General features: G+C 38.7%; 2 protein-coding genes across 2 annotated transcripts; both read right to left on the bottom strand.

The window, feature by feature from the left end:
- Positions 1 to 1174: 1174 nt before the first annotated feature.
- LOC139137868 (uncharacterized) lies at positions 1175 to 3133 on the bottom strand. Its single transcript, XM_070706141.1, has 2 exons — positions 3023 to 3133; positions 1175 to 2465 (listed from the first exon to the last, which is right to left on the bottom strand). Exons 1-2 carry the CDS (start codon positions 3052 to 3054, stop codon positions 1511 to 1513), a joined length of 987 nt encoding a protein of 328 aa, XP_070562242.1. The 5' UTR covers positions 3055 to 3133; the 3' UTR covers positions 1175 to 1510.
- Positions 3134 to 4359: 1226 nt separating this feature from the next.
- LOC139139457 (short transient receptor potential channel 4-like) lies at positions 4360 to 15716 on the bottom strand. The gene is made up of 16 exons (XM_070708372.1): positions 15506 to 15716; positions 15131 to 15186; positions 14703 to 14834; positions 13988 to 14308; positions 13352 to 13585; positions 12962 to 13155; positions 12134 to 12324; positions 11653 to 11792; positions 9611 to 11043; positions 8950 to 9145; positions 8366 to 8545; positions 7877 to 7922; positions 6136 to 6191; positions 5543 to 5739; positions 5258 to 5281; positions 4360 to 4531 (listed from the first exon to the last, which is right to left on the bottom strand). The coding sequence occupies exons 1-16, from the start codon at positions 15714 to 15716 to the stop codon at positions 4360 to 4362; spliced, it is 3783 nt and encodes a 1260-aa protein (XP_070564473.1).
- Between the last annotated feature and the right edge of the window lie 12040 nt (positions 15717 to 27756).

Here is a 27756-nt window from a genome sequence, read left to right on the forward strand (position 1 = left end):
CTCATGTGTTAGGTCTCATTATTATGTATTATTCAATTTACAGCTTCCTGATTGGTTAATGTGTAGTTCCGGTCCTCCAGCGTTCACTGCCTCATTATGCAATGTCCCATGTACTTTTGGATGATGCCTGCACGTGGTCGCAGCTCGATCCCAGTGTATGAAGAAAGGTACTCATGCCGAGTATTTGTCAAAATATCTAGTTAGATTTGACCTTGTTCGAGAGTTCCTTCACTATTCATGGCATTTTATGTGATACTGTGAATTATACATGAATTAAATATATATATTGTCAGGAGAAATTTTGTCCTTTTCCCTGCACGAGTTGGTTGAAACATGGATCCAAGGTTGAAATGAGCTACTGACGTCTGAAACCGTTGCGTAATTTTTGTTACGTAATGCCTTGAAGCTCTATTGTTTCCTCTTGTCATTCACATGCCCCAATGAAAATGAAATGCGTGAACTTTGTACGTAACCAACGATTGGAAAACAAAGAGCCAACATGCCTGTAATGCTAGATTTGGTTCAAGTCGATGAATTTCAAAAAAAATAAAATCATTTATAATAGTTGCTCTTGTGTCTCTCCAATTTCGTACAAAAACTATTGGAATTTGGTAGCCCAGGCAAGGTTTTCCCGGCGATTGAATGCGCTACCTTTGAGTCTGCGCAGTATAGTGAGTTAGTTTCTGCCGGATTCACCTCCGGGTGAAACTCCCCTGTATAGCGTTCACCCGACTCATCGCGTCCACTCCACTCACGCGCTTTTCACATGAAAGCAAAATACATATCGTTGCGTTCACTCCACTCAAAGATTAACAAATCACAGACTTGAACCGAGTCTACTTAATGCATAAAGGGACAGGGATAAGTAAAAACATGGAAATTTAACGCATGAAGGTTTGTCGGGCATTTCTCGTTGTAACTTTCGGCCGATCTGTGAACATCACGAATAACGTATTACTTTAGCGGTAGCCAGGAAGCCTGTGGGACATTGCATAATAAGGAAGTGAACACTGGAGGACCGGACCTACACATTACCCAATCAGGGAGCTGTAAAGTGAATAATACATAGTAATGAGACCTAACGCATGAGGTCCCACCAATCAGCGTAACGTAAATGGACCTTAAATTACCAGATGAACCAATCACTGATGTTGGTACATATGTCATGGACCTGACTTATGAAACAGGACTAATCCAATCGAAAAATTACTGGATTTGATGACTGTTATAGTTTGAATTTTAATTCCAAAATGCAAAGGAACAGGATTTCCAAAAATAACATCTGAATCGATGCATTTTTCAACTTTTACACAAAACTCTGCATCGCAATTATCATTAACTGGTAGTAATCGAGAAACTAGTGATTGTCCTACATATTTGCCGACCTTTGATGATTAAAACGCCGTCAGTAAAGGTCTTTTACATTGACATTTGGAAGTTGTGGATCTGAAAAAGTGAAATGATTGATTATTGGTTAATTTCAGCAAAGCAATTTTGACATCAATTTACATCATTCTTTTGAAGCATCGTAGGGTATGACAGTCCATTCAGCGCCGCTTTTGCGAAGACCTTCTTCGACTTCGCGTATGTCATCTCTGATGTCAGTCTCGTCCTCATCAACTATGGCTGCGGGATCTTCCGTAAGATCGATCGATTTTACTATATTTTTTACTCGACGGCTTTCAGGTTTATCCGACCTAGAATACCCTAGAGATGGTGCCTCGCTTTCAGTACTAAGCTGTCTGGGAAGTATGTGTCGACGCGTTAATGCATCATTTGTAGATTCTCCTGCCAATGAGCTGTTGACTTCAAAGTTAATGTCACTTGTTGTTTCTCCTTGGACTTCGGCAGCGTCACCTTCATCTTGACCTTCTAGGTTATTGGATGCTTTAGCTTCACTTTCGGTAATTCTTGCTTTTACAGAGTTGCCTTCGTCGTCTTGAAATCCTTCATTAACAACGCCTTTTACAGTACCATCTGAATCATTCGTGATAAGTTCTTCTTCGATGGCAACAGGTAAAGTGTACGTTAATCCGACGTCATCGGTCTGAACACCGATAGTTGTAGTCTTTTTGGTCTTCTCCGCAGTTTTTGTAATTTGTGGCCCTTGTTGAACCAGTGTAGCCGTATCTTCTCTTTTCTTAACCAGTCTCTCTCCTAACTCCTTGCCAAGTTGCCGAAACAAGTTGCTGCCCATGCTGCTTCTCTTTGCCTGTGTTTGGTTCTGGAGGAGGAGATCGTGACTTGCCGAGAACTGTCTTTCAAGGCTACGGAATTTTTCGTCGCTTTGATTAGTAGACTCCATCAGTTGCTGATGTAGTGCCTTAACCATCTCATTGTCTTCGAGTTTGCTAGCCATAACAGCATGTTCAAGCAGCTGCACGTGTTGGTATACCTTTTCATTCTGTTTCTGAGTCGTGGATATGGCTTCTTCAAGTTTCTGCATCATGCCATACGTTTCAAATCTATGAGAATAACGGTATGTGATTTACTATTGCTGATAGGAAAAGTATAGTTTTGTCATTTTCTCTGAGAAAAAGATTATATCTTAGTGACGTAAAAGTCATTCACTTACTGAATCACTGCCACAAAGACTTTGCACATACGACAGCAGACTTTTTAATAGTCATAACGTATTAAGCTAGGACAGAGAACTCCATGCATATGACCCAGAATGCATGGAAATGAAGTATATCGATGAAAGTATCCTTTTTTAAGTCTTGATGTCTGACTATCGCATATTACAGTAAACTGACTGCTTCTCCGATTAAAGATGAAAAACCACTTGTTAAGAAGCAGACTTTGTCTACCATGTGTCTCACACTGGTTAAATTTCTCATTGAGCATCGAACTTTTTTCTCATCGATTTGTTGTGCTCGGAAAAGTACCGTCACTTTAAATGCCTAGTACTGTAGCATTCCTTGTCATAAATCTTAAGGTAAAGTTCATGATACTAGGATACCTTTAAAAAACCAGTTAAGCTATCCGATCTTTGCTGCGTTAAGATGAGTAATAAACGTACCTAAAGGTTGAGATATCTTGCTTCACTACCATCAAATCATTAGGGGAAATGGTTTCATCTTCCCGGGTTGTTTTGGAAGCTGTAAAATATCGCTGCACTAAAAACTTGCATACTTTCTGCGAAAATAATGTAGCCATTGAAACGACGAACATTATTATGCCACTATAATGGTTTTCAGTGTCCCGAATTGTATAAAGAAATTTAAATGATGCTTATTAATACAATATAAACATAGAGACATGACCCTCCCCCTCCGGATTTTAGATTCTGTAAATAATACTTACAATTTAAGAAAACATAGCCTGTTGTTTCTTTACCCAAAGACGTACCCTACAGATGAATCTTTCCCTCATCTGGGGGGTCCTTTATGTACACTATAAGGCAGTCGACGCCCTAAGCTTAACTTCTGTCATTAGCTCTGTTGACTTCCCACAGCGTGAACACAGCGTTCCCAGCTTGCCCTCAAAAGAGTAAGTCTATTACATTTTTTAAAACCAAAATGGAATGAACCAACATGAGGGCGGGAGTACAGTTGTACTAAATGGTAAGTATTATGTACAGAAACTAAAATCTTGGTGTGATTTTTCATTTCTGTTAAATAATACAAAACCATTTAATACAACATAGCCGCAGTTGGGGTTAGTCAACAATGTGACCTCTCAGCAGAAATTTACAATGCAGAGGGAGGAACGACAAAGCATGAAATTAATTACTCGTGCCTGCTGTAGCCCCGATTAGCAGAAAGGCTGTCTTAACAATGAGAAATTTAAATTCCACCGATCATAAAGGTTCGAACGGACAGCAAGAATGCATTTAGTACCAATGACAAACTCCACTGAGGAACTAGACCGTGTAATCGGTCTCGTCAAAGACAAATTTTCAATCCAGCATGAGAGCGACTGATGGAAAGTAACCACTTCTAATCCCAAAAGAAGAAGGGTGTTACCGATCGCTACTCTGTAGGCATTATTATAGTGGAAACCACAGCCGCCTTCTAATGAAACAGAAACAGCAAGAAGTATGCTGAATGAGGAGGCATAGGTGTGCAAGAATTAATCGACCTAGCCTCGCACCAATACAGTAGGCACATCACTTTGACTCATATGACTTTGAAGTAGAAGGCTTACACTGTCTAGCAACACGAGAATCTGCTTCCGAAGAAAAACCTCGCTGACACAAGTTTTGCTTGATAACACCCAGGCGATGAACTTACTTCATAATGCACCGGTGAAAATGGCCTGAGTGCTTGACGAGGCAGAACCAATGGTGTCAGACTGGACAGTTTGAGTAGCATGGGAAACCAACTTGTAGGCCAAAACGGGGCTATGAGAATGGCTTTACATTGATCGGCCACTATCTTGGCCAGCACTCTCCCTGATACAGGTATCGGGGAACATATTGGCGAAGATCTCCACCCAGCTTACACTGAGCTCTTTGCAAAACTCCGCCAGGGTTGCAAAGACCTGCAGCTTGCGATTCTTACAAGTAGAAGACCGGTCTATACGAGATCTGTCCCAAAAGGGCACAAATATGATCCATTATGGGCTGATGTAACTTACACTCCAGGGGAAGAAAATGACCCCTGGATAGAGCATCTGCCAAAGTGTTGCAAACATATGGAATATGAAGCCCCTCTAGCCACACATTGTGAAGTTGGCAAAACTTCCATATGTCTCAAACTCGGTAACACAGTGTAGTAGACTGAGTGCTGTCGTGATTGTTGAAGTACACCATCACTGTAGAATTGTCGGAGCAAATCATCACCACTTTGATGGAAATGCAAGTGCAAATATACTTCGGGGCCAAAAATACTGCCATCTTTTCGAACCAAATGATATGACAGGCAGCTTGATCGCCGGTCCACAAACATGAAATAATTTGATTGTCAAGATTCGCGCCCAATCCTATAGAAAGGATATAGCTGTGACACTGGCTACCAGAGAACACAACTTCGCCCCTTGAAGTGTATTGTCCCTGGATAGCCACCACTGAAGAGAAGGTCCGACTCTGACTAAATCTAACTAAACACAGGCCATGTCGATGGCCTCCACAGGGGTAGAAGATCAATCTGAATAGGTCCCAGATGAAGCCTGCCCAGGGGTATGAGATGATTTACAAAACTCATCAACCCCAAGAGACTGATAAAGCCTTTGGCTGAAATGTGCGTCGCTGCACACACACGGAGAATAAGACCCTTCACTTTGAGGAGATTTTGCATCGTACGAAAAACCAAACCTCTTTGTAGATCCAGTTACACACCTATGAAGTGGATGCATTGTGCACGAAGTAAGAATGATTTGTCCACCCTGGGAATCAAACCGTAGTCTACGGCTGTCACCAAGGTAACTTGAGTAGAGTACAGAGCCACTTGATGTGAGATCGCACTAATCAGCCAATTGCCTACGTACGGATTTACCAAGATTGACAACCCATGCAGGTATGCCATCTGAGCACTATCACACGAGTGAAAATAGCTAGACCGAATGGAATAGCTACAAACTGGTGCACTTGAAAACCTACCACAAACAGGCGGTAATGGCTGGACTCCGGATGAATAGGTAGATTGCATAAGCATCCTTCAGATCTATCGTGGTAGCCCACTCCCCCTGCTGGAGGGACCGCCTGACCAAACTCATCCTCTCTATGCGGAAAGTATCTACTCTGATGTAAGAATTCAGATGGCTGAGGTCTAACATGGGTCTCCGGGTAACCAGTTCCTTGGGAATCAGGGGGAAATGGCTGTAAAACCCATCATCGAATGCAGTGCCTGAATAACACCTTGTTACCAAGAGGGTATTGACCACCTCCATAAGTCTAGAGGAGGGGATGGAGCAAAATTCTGGAAATGTGGTCAGACAAGCGGAGGCCTGTCACCACAAAAGTACAACTGAACCCTGTGGGACACAATATCCAGGACTGCTGGGTCTTAGGTAATTTGACTCAACTGGTGGGCAAAATACTGAAGTTGACCCCCCTCTGGTACTATGAAGGCAGTGAAATCAAGCCTACCCTCATCGTCAAGAGAAAACTCTGGCCGAGTTACTGTCGCCCCTGCAGAATGAAGAATGAAGGCCTAAAACTATGAGAGATTTGTGGATGAGGATGATACCTACCTGCATCATATCCAGAGGCTCTCGGTAAGGCATAGGAACATGTCTAGGTACCTCTGCTGGTAGAGACCATTGCAAAGGATGTGGTCAGGATACAGCTGGACCATATGAGAAAAAACCTGGGGTATTGGGAGTCCAGAGAAACCCTAGCCGAGGCTTATGAAAGGAAAACTCAGTCCCTGCTGTTAGCAAACCAGACTACCAGCCACAGTATAAACCAGACCATCATCCAACCTCCCACCCTCGCCTGACATGACTGACCAAATGCGGGGGCAGAAAAGGGACAGCTGAAGATAAAGCCAAAACAAAGGTAGATCCCACACCAGCCAAACGGGAATCCGACAACTCCTAGATAGCAGGCCCACTAGGACCCGCCACACTTGCTACGTTCCTTGTTCACAAATCTCGAAGTACGAGACAGTGACGAAACAGGCAAGTGAACGGGGACAAAAACCGAAGTTTTACCCGACTCTGGAGTGCCAAGAATCCGCGCTAACTCCTGACATAGCAGAGGCTTCCCTAGCTAACTCACATTGGCGATCTAACAAATTCTCAACTCTGCAATACGAGACAAATCCAAAACGAATCCAAACCTCACCCAGGAGGCACAGAAGACTGAAAAACCAGATCAGAAGCCATGAGAAAATATAAGTGAAAAAAAACCGGACAATTCAACCCACATGCTCGCACAGACAAAGAGACAATGCCAACTCTGGCCTCGTGGACCATACGACAAAAACTTGTAGACGGAAACAATGAAAGCAGAAACCTACTTTCTCGACACTTCAGAAAAAACAGATACAAAAGGTCTTAGCTCTTTCTATATCAAAACAGCAAGCTGAAAATGTATCTTGTGTTATCGTCTTTCGAAGTAGTAACAATTCGTCAGCAGACCACAGCACTGTGAGCAGAAGGCTACAGAATCTAGACTGAAGTTCGATGGAGGGCGTCGACTGCTTTATGGCACATATAAAGGACTCGCTAGGTTAGGGAAAGATTCATCTGTAGGGGTTGTCTTTGGGTAAAGAATCAATAGGCTACGTTGTATTAAATGGTTTTGTATTTGTAATAAAACACAACTTTGTGTTGGGGAGGTCAAGGTAAACAATTATTGCAACGTTGACCGGCTATAAGCCAAATACGATCACCATAGGCGTATCAAGATACGGATTCTACAGACACCAAAACAGGACAAAAAGAGTCAGAAGCTAGTGGGATAGGCAGGGAGGGTGGAGAACGAGATGCGGCGTTCGGATGCCATTCGAAATAATGATCATATGTATTGTGTTTAGAACGTTTAAATATATGATATATTAATACATGGTGTTGACAGATATTGCGCTGAATGTCTTGCTGACGAGATATATGGTATTGTGAGAAAAATGCAGAAAGGGTTTTACTACAAACATGATGAGTGGTTCTTTTCTGACAGACGACAGTGACAGACATTGCAATGTGAGACACCTTCGAGACGAATGGTGCAGAGAAATGCTTCTCAAAGACAAAGTGACAATATATATCCCCGTGAAAAATGGTTCAGAGAGAAGTGCTGATTGCAGACAATTCCCTAGCAGAAATTTTGGAGATATGTTTTTACAACTACATACTTTGACCTGTGGTGTCTGTACAGCTGTATTATTAAAAGTTCTCGTAACAATCCGTCTAAATTTGTGGCCTGGGTCATTGATGTAAAAACTTCATGAACTCAATATACATGCATATCACATAACGTATTCAATCATACTTGCCATGTAGTCTTCATGTTTTGCAATTATCTTAGCCGTTTGTTTCTGCGAACAAAAATGTGTGAATTCTGTATTTATGGTTTGAGCAGATAATGAATGTAATGATGCATAGGATTGTTGCAAGTTCTCCAATTTTATACAAATATCTACATTTTCCCAACGTTGATAACGCAACGATGATACAAATTCAGACATTGTAATCATATTAATAAGATTTTCTTGTCTAGTTGTGAGAATATCGTAGTCTTCTGTTGACGCAATCATGTAAATGTGAGTGAACAAATTCTACAACGATGTTTTGAATTGTCTCCCCTTTTGTTCGGCAAGATCAGCTGCAGTAAAAAAGTTCATATTATTGCTATTTGGATTTCGAGCATCCGTATAACACGACACCAATTTTCCAAGAAAAAAGTTTTGGTGGAAAAAGACGAAACTTGCAGACGAGTTGCAGAGGTAGTTGCTAGCACAAAAACTTCAATTCCTCTTACCTTTTTTCGCATTTGTCCTCGCTTACGACAAAGAATATTATAATATATAAAGCAGCAAAATCTTACAATGGATTTAGGGCTTGGAATAATATTGAATGGGGGTGGCAATGTAGCACCTCGTCTAAAAAACGCCATCCACAACTGAGAGCGGTAGAATTTCCATTCGACGTCGCTATTCTCCTGTTTCAATAAACAAAATAAAGCTGAAATTAAGCGATTGGGCTTTGTATTGTCATTGGTTTCATGACAATATAAATGATATTAGGATTGGATAAATGATAATACAAGAGTAAACCCATAACTGAAGTATTGTGACCTCTGTATATCGGCTATTAGTTTTCTCACGCCTTTCTTTTATCTCTGGGCGGCAGGCAGATGTAGTTTAATAGTTTTACTCAGTCCGTTGCCAGACTGAAAATGTCTAAGACTTAAAAAAACAAATAGCAAGTTGTTGAACACTTCTGATGATGAAGAATAGGTTTACATTCAATTGTATCGGTCCAAATTTGAAACATTAAAGAGACACAACGTATGCAAAACTTCCACTCTAAACAGGTAAATAATACATATATCCTGGTACATACCGAGACATTGTCATACGTGGTACCCATGAAAGCAATGAGCAGATTCAATAATATAATTACTGCTGTCAGTTGGAAGAGTGCGTAGAGAAGTTCGCCAAAGAACTCGGTTGACGAGTGGTCGGGTTCCACTTCCAGAGTGTCAAGTTCAACAAGACCAAAGAGTGACCAAAATAAAGTAGCCATAGAATTCAACAAACTGCAAAGAATACAACATGGTTGCAAAGAAATAACCAGCCGACAGGAAGATGTAAACACAGATGGATTGAACCACCAAGAGAAGTTTTATAGGTGTCTCGGGGAAGCAATTTGAAAGTTACAGACACCAATGTATAGAACGTTGCAAACATGAATTTAATTCAAGTACAAATCACTAATGCTCGCACTTTCCGACATTATATCGTCGGGTAGTTCAAATATCCAAGTAAAAATTCACGGACAGATGAATTAACCGTCTTTAAGATTGTTTCAATACACTTCAATACACGACACTTACACAACGAACACAATTGCGTTAAAATCATTTTAGGAAATCACTGTCCATCAAACATTTGATGGTAGCTTTGGATAAGGTAGTGGTGATAGCTTTGGATAAGGTGGTGGTTTAGTCTACTTATACACTGCTGGGAGACATAAAATCGATTAAAATCATGCCAATACTTACTTTCCATATGGCTGATTGCTACATTCGCTCTGTGATCCACCTTCCCTCAGACACGTGATCTCCTCGTCAGCTGCATAGGACCAGTAGATTTGAGTCATGCCAAGTGCAAATGCAACCCACAAGACACTGAACATGACCAAGAAGAGAATTACATCAGTGATCATCTTACTGAAGGATATCTGCATGGGGCCAACTTGTTCGTTAATTACCATCACACGTAGAAATCTGATGACACTGATGACGGTGGCACATGCCAGGACACAGTCTGCTAACAGTGTTGGTTCCAATGAATCCCATTCACTTCGAGGAGACGAATAAGATATGTCATCGTACTCTGAGTCAGTTGGTTCCACATCGTCAGGGATGGTAGGACGTTCTGTTGGCAACCAGTAATAGATTTCGCTGGCAAGGTCATCGAGAGCCTGTGACACGTTTGCCAACGATTCCTCGCATTCACTTGGAAATTCTATCTCTTGAATTATTTGGGAAATGTTGCTGAGCACCATGCCAGTGACATTGTATGCTAATACCTTTGCATGTATACGGGTATTAACGTGTTCGTCTGATACATGGTCGAGGATCTCTTTGACAACAGGTGACAGGGGATAAGAGGGAGGAGTTGTTCTTCGTGGGGTTACAGTTGTACGGGTAGTGGTGTCGTGTGGTGTCCTATGAATCGTAGTTCTGTGTCGTGTTGAGGGTTTTGGAGTAGTGTGAATTGTAGTTCTGTGTGATGTTGTGTGTTCGGGAGTTGTCGTGTGATAGGTAGTTTCGTTTGGTGTTGTGTGTTCGGGAGTAGTCGTATGAAATGTAGTTCTGCGTGGTGTTGTGTGTTCGGGAGTAGTCATATGAAATGTAGTTTCGTGTTGTGTTGTATGCTCGGGAGTAGTCGTATGAAATGTAGTTTCGTTTGGTGTTGTGTGTTCGGGAGTTGTCGTATGAAATGTAGTTCTGCGTGGTGTTGTGTGTTCGGGAGTTGTCGTATGCATTGTAGTTCTGTGTGGTGTTGTGTGTTCGGGAGAAGTCATATGAAATGTAGTTTCGTGTGGTGTTGTGTGTTCTGGAGAAGTATGAATTGTAGTTCTGTATTGAGTTGACTGTTGCTTTGTAGTCTGTGTTGTGTGTTGTTGCATAGTTGTGGCTGCATCGTTTGTAGACTGATATTCTGTTGTCATGTGGCCGCTAGTTGACGTGTTCGTCGTGTCATTAGTCGGCGAAGTGGTCGAGTTAAGAAATAATTCCGCTTCATAATTCAAGTAAGTAATGTTGCTGTTCTCAGTCTGATTATCTGAATCATAGTAAGCAAGCATGATAAAGTCGTCGCTGTTGTTAAATCGCTGTATTTTAGTTACTAGGTGACTTTCCATATGACTTGAATAAGCTGTTGCCGGGATTGTTTCATTCATGTCTTGTTCATTCCTCTCTAACGCGACCTGCAAAATTCGTAACAGAGGAAAATTATTTCATCCTAAATTCCAAATTGATAAAATGCTGCAATATGTGTGATGTATATGTTGAGAAATACTGACTTTAATCCATGTATGTTACAGCTTCATTTTCATACAATATCACTATCGTTAATCGATAAATTGGTGGCTGACAGCATAGAACTACACAAAGATACAGGGGGTATTTTCCAAATGCATGATGTCATTTTATTGATTTAAAAAAAATGAATATTTTAGTCACAATTAGTAAACCCCGATATGTAAAGATATATGAAGTCAACGCATTGAATATAGTAATACTGGCCAATAAAACAATCGTGAAACAACTCAACTAGATTCTCATCTTTGTTAATTAGTTTGAAAGTGAGGAAAAAGCTGATTGTATGGCAATACATCGACGGCATTGGAAACTGACATTGGAAAGGTTCAAGTCCAAATATTTACTGACTTATATTTTTGATTTCCAAATGCTTGAACGTGAAGGTTAACAATGACTGTTAGTTCGGACGACCAAAGAGGCCTTTGCAAATGCGTCTGACGAAAGTCAAATTAAAGTTTTAAAAACACCTTTAGCAGATTCATCGTCAGTCTTACCTCGACAATGGCCCACACTCTGAATGCCACCCAGCACCAATACAGAAGCAACTGAACCCAATCAATCCAGTTCCAGGGATCATTTATGTAAGAACTTAGTCCTTCATTCCACAGCTCTTTAATCTCCCGCCATGTCATCGCTAGTCGGAAGAAGAATTATATATACACTGGAAATTTATCGATAAATAATAAACAATATTTGCATGCATGTGGCCAACCTTACATATCGTAATGAAATGGCTAACTGTCAAGAAATACACTATATCGATAATAACGTGTGTGAGTTCATAATTTACGACAGTGCTTGGCCAACCTATGTATTCTCATTTCATTCATGAGAATTCGCAAATTTTTCTAAACCTAGCAACATATTTGGAAATGTCAGTGTTATAAAACTATGTATACGGACATCTGGAACATATTTTATTTTCACCTTATCAAAACTAGTGCCGACTGATGTGACAAAGTGATGTATTCTTACCCAGAATCCATATGAAGATAAGTTTTTCGAGTACCGAGAACGGAGGACCGCGTTGTTGATTTTCTAGTTGCTGGATAATTAAACGATGAACGTAATTACCAATGCCAAGAGTACTAAAGTCAACAGTTGACATCAGTAGCAGTATGAGGAAAAACACGTATGACGCCGTGTGCATCAGAAACTTGACGTATCTGTGTGGAAATAGTGTTATGTTAGGGGTATTTGGATACAGAGGAATGCTGTTTGGCATGTATATGCAACATATTTTTTTAAATAAACGCTACCATGCAAAAGTAATTCTCACACCTATGTCTATATTCCTATTATATTATGGCGTTTCATCGTACAGTAAGTTTCCATATCAGTGGACCACAAAATCCTGTAATTGTGACGAAGTCTTCAACGCGACCGCAACGCGCCTCGGACGATCATTTCGGTTTACGGTGTAATCGAACGCTCGTCCCAATGTTTTGTGAATAACTTCACATTGCTGTGTAAACCGATACAGGACCTTATCGTAGGGGCTGTACGATCAATTTAATAGGTAATTTTTGATTATCCGGATCTTCTGTTTAGAGGAGCGATAATTTTTAACGTTGGTCTATTAATCACTCTCAGACATCACATAGCAACAACATACTTGGTTTGTATGTCGATTGCATTGGACTAACGACTGATTCATGGAAACGGTTTAGATCAATGGTACGGTTGCTGACTATGCTTATGCTCTGTAGAAGGTGGGACGCTAGCACTCTAATTAGTAACACCGAAACAAACTTGAAGAACAAAGTCCTCATACCACATACTGTATAAAACTATAGCACTTACGGCGTTCTCATGAATCTTTTGACTCTTCCGAAGGGCACAAAATAATAAAGCAGGCTAAGTATTGGAAAGAATAGCATGATTGTCATGGATATGACGACGTTGCGTGATGTTGTCTTGTCTCGCCAGTGTTGAAGAGAACCATTTCCGTACCATCGAGTAATCAACTCCTGCTGACAGTGAGGATGAGCGACAAACTGAAACAAGCGAATGGAAGAGGCAATAAGATTAAACAATGGGACACAAATCAAGTAAAATAATAGGACCATAGATATAAAACTCAAAGAAGATAGCCATCAAAGGCACAGTAGATAAATTTATCCTGGTGACCACGGATTAAATTTTTGATCTTAAAACATAAACGAAGCATATCTAAAAAAAGATTCTCTTCACCTTTTTCTGTTCCTTTTCGACAGCGTATATAACTTTGGATGGTCGATCTCCACTGATGATATCTTCCGTCTTCCATTGTGAATCGTGCGCCAGAACAGTATGTAACTCATCCTTAGTGTGACGTGTCTGTCCGAGGAGATCAGCAGCAAAGTCTTCACATTGTTCGGATAGTTCTAAGTAGTCTTTGCTGAATTCGTATTCCGTCTCACTCATTTCTTTCAAAGTTGATGAAAGCTGATTTTAATTGGAAAAAGAACTTTATCTTAATTTCCCATTGTCTGTCTGTCAGTTTATCTATGCTTGTATCCATACATCCATGCATGCATGCATGCATGCATCCATCTATCTATCTATCTATCCATCAATCCATCTATCTATCTATCCATCTATCCATCCATCCTTCTATCCCTGCATACATACTTCCATCAATCTGTCCATCAATCTGTCTACTAAACCCTGATCCGTCATCTATGTAGTCGCTTACACATGGTCAAACTATTTTCTTTCTTTCCTCTAACCAACCATTCCACAGATCACATCACCGCTCCCTCCATCCATGCCTTACCTTTCTATGTAACGTGGCTATGGGATTCCAGTGTACGTTAATATTGCTTTTATTTGTCAAACTAAAGTTACCTCAAAGGCCTTTCCAAATGGATCACAAACGTTCTGTGGGTCAATCACGCCATCTTCAAATGAAGCCTTGTCGGTTTTATCGACGTCTTTATCAGCAGATTGGTCATTTTGAATATCTTTCTTGTCGCCAGACTTGTCAGAGTTGGTAGATTTATTCAGTTCTGTTATTGCAATGTAGGCGGGGCTGCTAATTGCTTTGTAGAAGTTAAGTAAACCAAGGGACCGCTCCACAGTGTGTTTTTCAGTCTGCCATTCGATATCATCGGACTGAAATTCCCTTTCATTTAATATGATATCATGCGCACCGTACCTTAATAGTGTCTTCAAGAATCACGCGGATACAAAAAAGATCATTTTTTATTAAATGTGAACACTTGAAGCATAAATTTACCATAAAGAATAGATGGAAACTACAGATGTATGCATGCAATGTGATTTTTGGATCGAAAAACTAGTGATCATACTAAACTCGAGACGCCATTGCACCACTTATGTGTCTCCTTTTAAAAAACGCCTATTTCGTCGAAAGACTTTGTTGGTGCTTTCGTATTTTTTTGTAATGAAAGTATAGTGTCACACCAGGAGAAAGATACCTTCGCTGTAAGTAAAGACAAATTTTCTTTTGAATAACTAAATGGGAATTCGGCTTTTCGTCGACTTCATTAACTTTTCAGCAAATGCACTTCTATGTTATGTCTCTCAGCGTAAGTTTTACCTGTATAATTTCATAGTGATTACGATGAGCTGCCAGTACCATCGGACACATATCATTCTGGAAATCTTCATTATCTCTTTCGACAGGCTTGTTGACAATCTTAGGAAATCCTCTTTCATCGAGATCTTGTTTCTAGGACAATGAAGAAGATTTTAAAGATAATGTTATTCCTCCGTCATATATACACAGTATGTTGAAATTGGTGCGGGGTCAACAATCAATTCTCAGGTTTTCTCAGAACACACTCAATTCATCATATTTCAAGTCATTATCATCAGTCACTATTGTGCTTGAAGTATACATACTTCCAAAGGCAAGCACAGATTTTGAATGCTTAACACAAACTTTACCAGCAGAAGGTAAAATTTATCTGATCATCATCCCTTCGCTATAAAAAATATTTTGTCGATTTTCATTTATTTATCTACCTTATCTACAGCATCTCCCAGTAACGTCTCTACCGCATCAAGATAATCGTTGTCAACTGCGTACAGCAAACAATCACCAACATCCACGTTATGTTGCAACAAAAGGTCAATTATAGCTGGCACCAGAAAACGGAAAGGCATGTGAGACAAGTACACTGGTCAATAACTAAGATACTTAACTTAAATCTCAAAAACGTGTGTAAGATATTAAGTTTTGTGTAAAATTAAAATGAATAACGTTCATATCCGGCGACCAATTACACGCAAATATTAGTAAAGCTACAGGTGATATTTCAGTGTTGGTATTAGCTTGGACAAAAGAGTGAAATAAATCACAACTGTCAATAAAAAAAGCAAATTCTTCGGACGTTTTACCTTTATGACCATATTCTATTGCAAGCTGTAAAGCCGTTTTGTCGTGTTTATTCATAAAATTCAGATCTTCAGCACTACCGTCGACTTTCAGTAGTTCCATTGTTTCCTCCATGAGCTGTACGTCACCCTTTTCTGCTGCCAGCAAGAAATATGTCTCAAGGGTCGTTTGCGCCTTGCGGCGGCTTCTGCTACTTTCGATCTTTTTTGACATCTTCTTATTGTGCACCACACGTGGTAAAAGTGTATGCTTCTATATCAAGATTACCTGAAGAAAATATAGTTGTATTTATTGTGTATGTTTGCGTTCGGATGCTTTGACATTCACGTTGACTTTTGTAAACGAGATCTCTTTTGTAAAGAGTCAATTTTCATATCTTTGAATTTATGGCTCGTTATGCGGTTTTCAATAGGTTTATGCTGACAAGGAAGCAAATTTGCGATAGTTTATTTACAAAAGTTTTGCTAAGAAGTTGAAACCAAACCGGACCTGAGGTTAATTAAACGTGCGCCATTTCTGTAGCAGCATCCAAATGTGTGTGTTTTTTTGTGAAAGGAGAGCGTTGTCTTTGCCAGGTGAATAGGCACTGAAGGTTGTGAGTTTGAATCCCATCGAGAATTTATTGACTTTTCTGTACTTGGTGGATAGTTCTGTTGATGGATAAATTTGTCCCCGAGACTGTCTGAAACCCAGTCAAGCAATATATTGGGATCTTTTGTGTGAGGAGGGTTGTGGACAGAAAATTTTCACAACGTAGCTTAGTTAGGGGCATAAGCTGACATACTGGAAACCTAATTCCTTGGTTTGTTTGAGGCGGGGTTAGACCCCGATTCGTCTCGTGTGCGTCAAAATCGCAAAAGGGATTATGGGGTGACAAACAATTAAAAAAACACTTAGATCGTGAAACCATAAGATAAGAGAAACCAGAAATGACAATGTGGACACGAAATTCATGTGCGCTTTTAAACTTGTGGCCTCAACGAAATAGTTATACGGCTCCGACATAGTACCATCTCCACGTTCATCGAGAAAAATGGGACACAAACTACGACAAACTAAAAAACAAAACACATAATTTGATTGAAGAATGTGGACTACTTAGGACGCTGAGAAAGAGCAATATAATGGCAAAGTTTGTGTATATAAATTCATGTGTAAATTTTGCACAACTTGTTCGTGAAAAACAAGATCCTATGCTACATAAATAATAAATACCAAAGCTTTCCAGAAACCAATGTCGCATTAGGGTTTTTTAAGGAGGGAGTGAAAGGAACTGATACCAAGGACTTACAAATTACGTTCCTAGTGCGTCAGTTCTTAGTTCAACTGCCCTTTTCAGAGATGGAAACTTGGCCAAGCGGTTTCGATCGCTGTACTTCACAAGGTTACGATGTTTAGTGAATTGTCAGTTTGAAGCCGACCGAGAATTCACTGGATTTGAGACGACAATTACAGCCTTAGTAATCACATGACAATGACTGAATCAAGTGAAACTCTTCTGCGGGGAAGAGTGAAACATACTGCTTGATCTATGTCGTGTTTGGACACGTTTCGGCAAAATTGCTCCCATTCCAGGGAGGTGTAATCTACCGACGCTCATTAATAATGATAGTTGCTGTCAATAAGCACAATTTGCATATCGAATGATTATCTTTAATGCGACCTGTAAAACACTTATCATTAGGAGCTCTGAATCAGGCTGGTCGTACGAGGTTCAACATATGACCGTTGTGTTGTGAAACGGAACTATTCTCACGTAATCATCTTTGACGCAGCCTGTATTGAACTTTGTACTATTTGCGGGAAAGCTAACCCAACAATCACCTTAGTTGCATTCGTTATTTATCCAACGTTGACTTGTTTACTTCAGCCAAAGGTTGTTTCCATTTGCCAGTAATTCCCAACACAAAGAATGACTTACATGGGGGAAGGTCGTTACTAGGGATCTTAAAAATTTAACATGCCTGCACTATTGTGTCCTTGAGAGAGCTACCTTGGTCCCCTTAATGCTTCCTTCATACCTTTGGACAGTGATTAACTAGGCATGTATAATTGGTCATTTTCATGACCCCTATACGTGTCTGCACACTGGCATTTTTTTGGTCTGACGACATTAAATATGCAGTTTTCCTGAAGGAAAACTAATTTATACAAAATGCAATGTTTTGCTAGAAACTCCCGTGAGTTAGTTTTTGAGATTTGCGAAAGCAGTTTGAAAATTAAACGCACTTAATACATTTAATATCATCAAATGGCGGGCCTTCAAGTTAAGGGCTTTGCAAATTCTTGATCTGCGCATGGAAGATAATCGAAGCTCATGCTTGAAGTGTTTTTAAAAAAAAATAGAGATACTGTTCAAAACGCTTTAAAATTCCGTAAATTTAGGTTTCATTGACGGAAAGCAGTCTATTGCTGGCAAGCTTGCGTCTGTAGCCTCTTTAACGAGAATAGAATCCGGTGAATGTTATTGTCCTTGCTATCGATGACATTTAATGCACAGATTTAAATTCAGCTGACTAAGCTACTTCGAGAAATTGTCATCTCAAGAGTTTATACGTATAAATTTGTTATTCCAAAGAATTTGAACAAAGTTATATTTTGGAGTAGAAAATAGTACCTGTTCGTAATTTCTCGTCCTCTTCAATTCGTTTTTTACCTTCCCCTACTTCCAAGGAAACCTTCCCGCTTCTCCTCTGCCCAGTAAAATACTCCCCATTGCCCACTTTATACTTCAAGACTCCCTGTTGGCAGTCTTTGCCACATATTTTTTCCCAAAAGGAAAATTCAAGAAGACAGCTGAATCATTCTACCTGCGGCAACACCACCTTCTTTAAGCTACCCTCTCAGTGAATGATATTTGTCTGTCCACTTCTATTCAACACTGGCCGGTCTGCACCTGCCCCTGATGCAGAAACAAATGGCCACTCGCTTTCCAAGAAATCACTCTCGACAAGTCTTTACACGAACAGTAATGTAGGCTACCTCTAGTCCCCTTCTCACGACTGGAGTATGCGTGAACACAGAGTACTCAACAAAGTCATCATTGTTCGTCGGTTTTCTCTTAAAGTCAGAGATATTCACTGATCCACATAATCTGATTTTACTCTACCATAATAAAAAGCATGACTGCCGTTATTGTTGCAGGTGCATTCCTCACAAAAATTTAATAAGTTCTAAGAAAACGTGTGAAAGCGAGCTTTTGTAGCTCGGTAAAATAATGATGAATCTGTCAACCAATCTTTTACCAAATCAGGAATAAAAATCAGGGGTCACGTGCAAAATTTGATACAAGAGAAACAAACCACCTAACATTTACCGATTTTGAAAGTCAAAATGACCGCTATCATTGGAGAAAATAAATTTTTTGAAATTTGAAAATGAAGACTGTGAACATTTTTCTCATCCCAAGAGCTTTAAAATGAATCCCACAAGTGATAGATTAGAAGAGAATTGTAAAATTTTGAATTAGAATTCCTGTCCCGAGGAGCATTCTACCTTAACTCGTATTCTATTATCACTCAGCCTGAGTAACTTTAAACGTAAAAAGTTAAAGGGTTACAAATCAAAACCGTGATACATAGGTGACATTTAGAAAATTGTGAGCAATCTGCTCTGGTCGGCTAGACAGCCATACATACTTACATGTGTATGCACACTATAGTGTGCTACACGTGATTCCTGTGGCCCTAATAGCTTACGTTAATTCTGCTCTGTTGTAACGCTTCTCTTCATGACCATCATGAGTAAATGAAATAGTTCCAGGCACCATCGATTTATAAGACGTCAGATATTCAGGGTGAAAGGTTACAAATCTGCGTGTCTAAAAATGCTTACCCTGCAACGAACGAATGGGAAGGGATTGATCAACCCTATAGTCTGTATAGGGGTCCGTTGTGTCGGAAAATGACCCCCTTCCCAATGCTCAATGGAAGAATGGAATAGACCGCAATTTTCCAATGTGGGGATTTCATACTTAGACATGAATATATGTTAATTTTTACGTTTATGAATGTTACAATACTGACAGATCAACTATATCTATGTACACTTAATATGCCTCGTTTTTTCATGTTAGGAGAAGTTCCGTGGATTTGACGATATTTCGAAAGACATGGCTCGTATTTCAGTAAAGCTGATGCCGATCACCGTTATTCTAGCAAACCAAAGGTTATGTAAAGTGGGGCAACTTACGATAATGGAAATGTTTTCTGTTGTAGGCTGCGATATTGGCCAGCATACAAATCTACCGCAAATATTTGTCCTGCGAATACTTATATCAATAATACAGTGACCGGACTAATGCATGATACGTACCTGGCTGTACCATCGCCAAAGAGTTGAACTATCTTTGTGAAGCCGTAACTTGAATCTATCGTGTCGCTAAATTGTCACACTAGGCTTCGTCGACCGCAGTTTTCTTCTCCCCGCTATTTTTTTCCCAAGAACTTGATTTGCGATAGTTTCCTGAGAATGGCCACTTCTGATTGTATTCACAATGGATTCCCCTACGATTCCTAGGAAAGGTCCCTAAGCATGTCACAATCAAACCAACGAGTTTCATAATATGTTTATACAAAAATTACCATTTTTAATAGTTAGGAAATTTTCATATTACTGTTTCTAAACAGCCACAGCTACCTGATTGTTTGTCCTGTAGTATTCAGAATATTACTGTTACCTCTCAAATTCTCGGACATTGCCGTGGAATAACACACCCGACTCGAGGAAGTTGACATGAATTATCCTTAAGTCTTTATTCATAAGACTTGCACGAAAGATCTTATGTTGCAAAAGTTAAATGACTGATCATACTACTGCTAGACTTTAGAACAGAAATGCTCTGCAGATGACCACACATTACCTCAGTTCAATGTACTGTACCATGTGTTAGCAAGATGACATTTCATCAATGCTCTTTTATTGATTCTACTTAAAGGCTGAAAAACAAAATTGCTTTGATACCTCTGAAACATGCAATTACCACCATCGTTCGTATTTCTTATGTTTGCAATGTGTCTGTGGTTTGTCTGCAAATACAATGGTTTGTTTGGCGGAAGCGTCTAGATTAAGATTGATAAAGGCCAATGCCTCTGTGGCCGTACAAACGTCTCTGTTACATGTTTAGCAACTGCTTGATAAAACCATCTTATCACATCTTATCACACCTTATCTTTCTGTTCTCTCACTCTACCAGTGGGCAGCAATGTTAACTGGTACTTTGCAGTCATCTTACTCCTTTGCTATGATGGTTTTAGAAAATAAGACAGCAGTGTATTTAACACTACAAAATGACTATGTCCCTGAATTGCCAGCGATGAATTTGCCTTCGGGTGTGTGACAGCCAGCATATCCTATATGCAATGGCATAACTCCTCGTGTCATGTTCAGAAACGTGTGAAAAATATACCTTTTCCGCCATTAATCATATTGCATCAGGCATATCAATGAGAACAAACGTTTCATTGACTTCAAATTCCGTAAATTGATGAAACAACCAAAGCTGGTCGATAAATAATGGTTTCGAAGGAAATAGGATTACATATTAACTATTTTAGAATCACGTCTACGTCATTGCATACACAATATTGTATTTTGGTAGTATGCGCCTAGAAAAAGAAAAACTTTAATAACGTTTGCCCAAAATTTCATTAGGGAATCTTTCAACCATTTTTTTCAAAATCAATAATAAATATCGGGGTCACAGTGCAAATTTTGGTACTGGAGAAACAAATAACCCAAGATTTACCGATCTTTAAAATTCAAAATGGCCGCCATCCTAGTGTTAACTCTATGGAGAAAAATACAATTTTCGAATTTCGAAAAAGTAAGCTGATGAATAGTTTTCTTACACCAAGAGCTTTAAAATGAACCCCACAAGTTGTACAGCAGAACAGATTTGTAAAAGTTTGAGAGTCCTAATATCTGTCCCCGAGGCGCGTTCTACCTTAACAGCCCATGTTATTGAAATTAGTGACACGTACACTTTAATTGATGATTATGTCTCGGGGCCAGGCTAGATATCTAGATATCTTATCATTACTCTTTTTTGTTATGGTAGTACGCGCCTCGAAAGTAAAAGACTTCAACTTTTCCTCAAACTTTCCTCAATGAAATTTTTGGCCATTTTCTTACCAACGCTAGAATAAAATCAGGGGTAATCGTGAATATTTTGGTACTAAAGAGACAATAAGATTTCCCGATATTTGAAATTCAAAAGGGCCTCCATTCCTGTGTTAACTCTACGGGAAAGAATTAAAATTTTGGATTTTCGAAAAACTAAGACGGTAAAAACTTTTCTTTCACCAAGAGCTTCAAAATGAGCTCCCGCAAGTGGTAGGTCAGAAGAGAACTAATAAAATTTAAAAGCCGAATTTCTGTTCCCGTCGCGCGTTCTACCTTAATATTGATTCTATCTTCCAAATATTTGTGTACTATGCATTAATCAGAAGTTTTTGTAATTACAGTGTGAGAGAAAATATAATGTTCTCCTGTGCTTATAAAATTACCGTGTCTGTATATCGCTATGTACACTAAAGTATGTAGGAATCATCAAATTGTTTACATTACCATGTGCAACTGTGACAACAGAGATAAATATTATCAAAGTTCTGTACCCCTAAAGACAAGATCTATTACGTGTAGCTTTTCGTATTATGTATTCTTAGTATCGTTCACTTCCATGCACATACAGAATAAAGATGCCATGCCTTCAAGGATTTTCTGCAAAGATTCTATAGAATGTTGAAGACATTAAGAGATTTAAACGCCATCATTTGTCAATGTATTAGGAATCTTTTGCTAACATTGGCATTCTATAGTAGCAGTGTTTACGATCAGTACTTGAGGTTAGTTGTGATGGTGATGATAACAAATATTATTTGTACTGAATGTGTGCTTCTAGTTTTTCGTTTCATGATCCATAATGACCACAGGCCTTTTACTATATGCGTTCTATACATGCATGGTACATACCATGGTACAGGTCTAAGGCTATGTACCGTGCTGATGCCATGATCATTGCGAACTGAGTCTTATCAATGTAGCAACCAATGTATAGAACAAAGTTCCAAATTTGAACTCTGACAGACAATGCAGAAGTGTTTCCACAGATGACGAAAAAATCACGAGTGAAGTGTTCTGCTGCTTTCTCATGTTTTTTACGCGAGTTCATAGGAAATAAGTACGGTTTAGAAAATGGAGACATTAACCCTCCTGACTGCGGCAGTCCGAACGAAGAACAGAATGTCCGTTTTTGCTATGTAGAGTCCTATGGTGATGGGTTCAATTGCCCAAACTTGTGCTTTCTATAACTTCTATTGTCAAATCTCCAGGGATTAAATAATGCTACCCATTAAATCTTTAATACTTGGTGTGTGTCAATTAAACTTAGAGGAAAAAATACTTGCAGTGTTTGATATTAAGTTGCTATAATAGAAAATTATTAACTTGGCCAAACTAAGATTTACTCATGCAGGGGGTTTGTGAATGTGAATATCGCATTTAGCACATTTGCATATTTAATCACTTCCTTTAACAAAGTTACGTATAAAGTTGATAGCACTGAATTATTATAGGTAATACTTTTATATAGATGACCTATGTTACCTTAGTGTTGTAAATAACATAATGAAAGTTGTATGAACACCTATTTTTTGTGTATTTTTGATTCTACACCATGTAAATATTGCATTCCTTTTGGCTTCGGGAACCGTTGAAGTCTTTCTTCGATTCCTTTTTGATATTAAGATTAATCTCAATAATAGCCTCTGCCATGCTTTAAAGTTCCATTGCAAATATTAATAATACAAATTCTACCATAACCTTAAAGATTCACTTGATTGTACATGTGTCTTTTCGTTTGCAAGAAACTGTATATTCCAATACTATGTGTATTGTACTTGTACTATTATATCTTTTGCTGAAGTGACCAAAGCTTCATCTGTTCAAAGATATTGAAACAGCTAAATTCGATTAATTTTAATCATCAATAATTTTGACTATTCTAAGGTATGTTTAGGGAAGCTTTCTTATCGGGAGAGAGCAACAGCATTTTGAATTACCTTTAAAAGGTGAAACCGACCTCCTAAAACGATTTGTTTCAAAAACATTACCTTTTCAATTCGTCAATTGTAAGCTTAAAGTATAGCATCCCGATAGAGCTCCCTTACAACAAAATTATGACTGTGGAATCTCACCTTGTAGGCTGCAGTTTACCTGCAACACTCTACTGTTATGGAAGGTGTCGACGCTTTGACTGCATATGAAACTAAATACTTGTATCTATGTTTACCACATAATATTTAAGGAATTTCATCACTGGAGGAAATGAATAGACTTTTTCCCCAGCTGCTATCCTCCGATCAAGTAATAAATTTTGATATCCAAATCCAAATACTTACCAAAGAATGTAATTACGTTTGGCACTAATATTAACTACGAATGTCTGACATCTTATTGCCTTTTCTGAATATGTTCCATTTAGTCTGTGTGGTCACGAAAATGTGGGTTAAAATAGAGCATAAAAGAGGTGAGCAATTTTACCTCAAGAATCACCAAATTACCATGTGTGTGTGTGTGTGTGGGGGGGTGTATACAGGGATTTGTATGGCCATAAAAGAACCTTTACTTTATGATGAAAATGTATACTTTGTAAGTGCCGTCAATTGAGACTGTCAACCCAATCTCAAAAAGTATACAGTTTTAAAAAGTTAAAGAAACATGCTACTATGTCAAGGAGACCCTTAAATCAGTATCGATCAAGTATGGAATGGTATAAGTACTAAGTCTCGTATATTTGCAACTATGTTAATATCAGTTTTTTGGGAAAGGTCTGAATATGTGACAGAGATTATCATCTTACATTGTTATTTATGAGTTTCAGGCGGCTATGTGAATTTTTATACCATACCCATGTATGTGTTGTTGGAAAGTGGAATATAATCGACAAATGGTAATGTGTTGTTCTCTACGGGAAAATAGCAGGACAGATTCAGTAAAGAACAGGAAGTCATGTCATTAGAATTATCTTCAGGTAATCCCATAGCGTTGGTTACTAACTTGACAGCATTGCTTAAAAATAATAAAATTACAAACTAATGACACTACCAAGTTCAAAAAGGGCTACAATGCGCCATCTTGTTGGAACAACTAATTATTCATCAGCCATGGCAATGGTGTAAACTGAAATGATTTAACAATGACAACACTTCACTGCAGAGTTCATAATCATAACAATAATCATAATCTTTATTTCTTATATAGCGCATTACATATTTAAATATCTCAATGCGCTTGAAATTAAAAAAACGTGACAGAAACAGAACAAGAACGTAAATGATGAACTAGACTTGGTTGAAGTCTGTTATTTGTGAATGTTTGAGTGGAGTGAACACGATGATTTATATTTTGTTTTCATGTGAAACGCGTGAGTGGAGAGGACGCGATGAGTGGAGTTGACGCTATACAGCGGAGTTTCACCCGGAATCCGGCAGAAACTAACTCACTACTGCGCAGACTCAAACTTGACGCATTCAGTCGCTAGGAAAACCTGGCGTGAGCTGCCAAATTCCGGATAGGTTTGTACGAAATAGGAGAGACACAAGAGAAACTATTATAAATGAGTTTATTTTTTTAAAAATTCACCGACTTGAACCAAGTCTAATGATGACCTTTAATCTGTTAGAAATTGGTGCTTGCAAATAAAAATACAAGCAAAACAGAGGTCATGCTTATAACAAGGCGCCGGAGATTGTCGCGTTTATAAAGAAACACTGATCAAGAAACACAAGAAAAGTAAGGAAAACAATAAACAGTGGATTTTTATTAGGATACATCATAGATACATACATCATAAATGCCTGATAGAATTATACATAAGAACAAGTGTTCAGTCTTTTAATCTTTGACATGTATAATGGTACCAATCATAAATGCCTGATAGAATTATATATAAGAACATGTGTTCAGTCTTTAAATCTTTGACATGTATAATGGTACTAATCATAAATGCCTGCTAGAATTATATATAAGAACATGTTTTCAGTCTTTAAACCTTTGATATGTATAATGGTACCAATTATAAATGCCTGATAGAATTATATATAAGAACATGTGTTCAGTCTTTAAATCTTTGACATGTATAATGGTACTAATCATAAATGCCTGCTAGAATTATATATAAGAACATGTTTTCAGTCTTTAAACCTTTGATATGTATAATGGTACCAATTATAAACGCCTGATAGAATTATATATAAGAACATGTATTCAGTGTTTAAATCTTTGACATGTATAATGGTACCGTCATTAATGACTTCAATGTTTAAATGTGTCAATCGATCATAGTCGCGCGAGAACAACAAACTAAACTGCAGGGAATAGAATTTTGTTGTTTGTTTTTCCCTGGGAGAGGCAAACTCGAATGGACGATTGAAGGCAATTGGGAGCATGTACAATGGAAAGACGTAAAGCAAAGGAATTCATGAAAGGGAGTGGAGAAAGTAGAGGAAGATGGCAATAAGCTGCCTTAAATTTGTCCTCTTAACTTTCATGTAACTTAGAATACCATAGTATATTTACACGTAAACGAACCTCTTGTCTAAGTTCTCGAAAATCTAAAGTTAGCTGTTGGATGTAGAATGTCTTTCATCGATAGGTAACAAGTGAGCTGACCAGTTAAAACTACTGTAAACTCTCTCTGCATGCATAAATTCTCGAGATGACCACAGAGGACGTCCTTAGCACATACCACAGGTGGCTACCAACTCCGAACAGGACTTCCTCCAGTATTCCTGTGCCACATCCTGCTTCGCCCATAGAGGGCGATGATGCATTCCCGTAATAATTCACATTAAATTGATAACATGCGTGACCTCAAACATATTATATCATTATGCAGGCAATTACGGACTGAGAGTAGGTTTTAATCAAGATTTTTATATTCTTGGAGATGTAAAGCTGTTTAAAAGCACAATGACTTTCTTGCAACAAAAGACAACTTTCTGAATAAGAATACAAAGTCAAGCAGCAAGCACTGGTAAGGCAGATGTAGATACTACAGATTCTATAACTAGACAAGCATTTCATATACACTGAAATTTAATCTTGTAGATGTTTTTGTTATTTGTGACATCATGCGTATGTTAAATGCACCACAAAAATAACTAACTTAATTAATTTAGCTAGCAGAGCCAGAGTATTACGAAGCCTTGCGGCTTAAAACAGAAATGAATCTAGTCGCTTTGAATGATATGGTCATTTGTAATAATTATACTGAGGATTATGAATTTCCACAGAGTATAGTTTTTGAATCATTGGCAAGTCAGAGTTACTACAGAAAATTGTCCCCTCAGTCTGATGTTTCTAAACTAGAATGCTTTGATCGATGTAGTCATCCATTCTTTGAATCTAATCCCTAAGAATTGGATAGTTTTGATCACTACGCTGATGTATGTATCAGTAAATATTCAAACCATTAATCTGACTGAAAACTCAGTGCTTTCGTCGATTTCAACAACTTCTGTGTCTGGGTCATATGTAAAAACTGTCACCAGCCCCGCTGTTTTGATTTGTACACCACACTGTTGTGGTAACATAATGACTGTATAATGTTTGCACAACCAACTGTGGCACAATGATTTTTTGAGAATTACATCCGTGTTCCTTTCATCATGTTAGAGAAGTGGGTGTAAACTGTTACAAATAGTGATTTCACCACAGTAGTTAATAAGCAAACAAAAACTATGGGACGGGTGACATTTGTTGCATATGTTGAGGTCTGCGACAGTATTATGTGTTCTGTCACTGATTCATCAAATTGCGATTTGATGAGTGGGTAAAGCCAATTGGGCCGTAGTTTTCAAGTCCTTTTTTGACGATTGTAGTCACGAGAGGGTTTGCGATATACAACTTTCGGAGATGTGTACGTGTGATAATAAACAGAACTGTTCAACAATATTTCCTCGAAATCCATAAGATGCCAACACAGGCATTTTCATTTGGTTTACCATAGACCCTCGAGAAAAACAGGGTCTATGGGTTTACTTAATCACCGAAGTTGTATACTACCTGTTCTCTCAAGCGTGCGAATTCCAATATAGAGTGTAGATCTACTGAATCACAAAGATAAAATTGTGTGTGATGTGTAATACACTGCTGCATGTCAGTTGCCGCATGTCATCAAGGCGAATCGTTCATCAATTCAAACTTTTCCAGGGTATTTATATATAAAAGAACAGTTAAGAGGCTGCAGATA

This window comes from Ptychodera flava, chromosome 8, assembly GCF_041260155.1.
Source record: "Ptychodera flava strain L36383 chromosome 8, AS_Pfla_20210202, whole genome shotgun sequence".
NCBI classification, from domain to species: domain Eukaryota; kingdom Metazoa; phylum Hemichordata; class Enteropneusta; family Ptychoderidae; genus Ptychodera; species Ptychodera flava.

Bases quoted from the DNA above. Each gene is read 5' to 3' on its own strand.
- LOC139137868 (XM_070706141.1), bottom strand. From the start codon at position 3,054: ATGGTAGTGAAGCAAGATATCTCAACCTTTAG. The intron at 2,466-3,022 runs GTACGTTTATTA...TTATTCTCATAG, and splicing joins CAAGATATCTCAACCTTTAG to ATTTGAAACGTATGGCATGA.
- LOC139139457 (XM_070708372.1), bottom strand. From the start codon at position 15,716: ATGTCAAAAAAGATCGAAAGTAGCAGAAGCCGCCGCAAGGCGCAAACG. The intron at 11,044-11,652 runs GTAAGACTGACG...CGAATTTTGCAG, and splicing joins GAGTGTGGGCCATTGTCGAG to GTCGCGTTAGAGAGGAATGA. The intron at 7,923-8,365 runs GTAAGAGGAATT...TTTTGTTCGCAG, and splicing joins GAGGACAAATGCGAAAAAAG to AAACAAACGGCTAAGATAAT.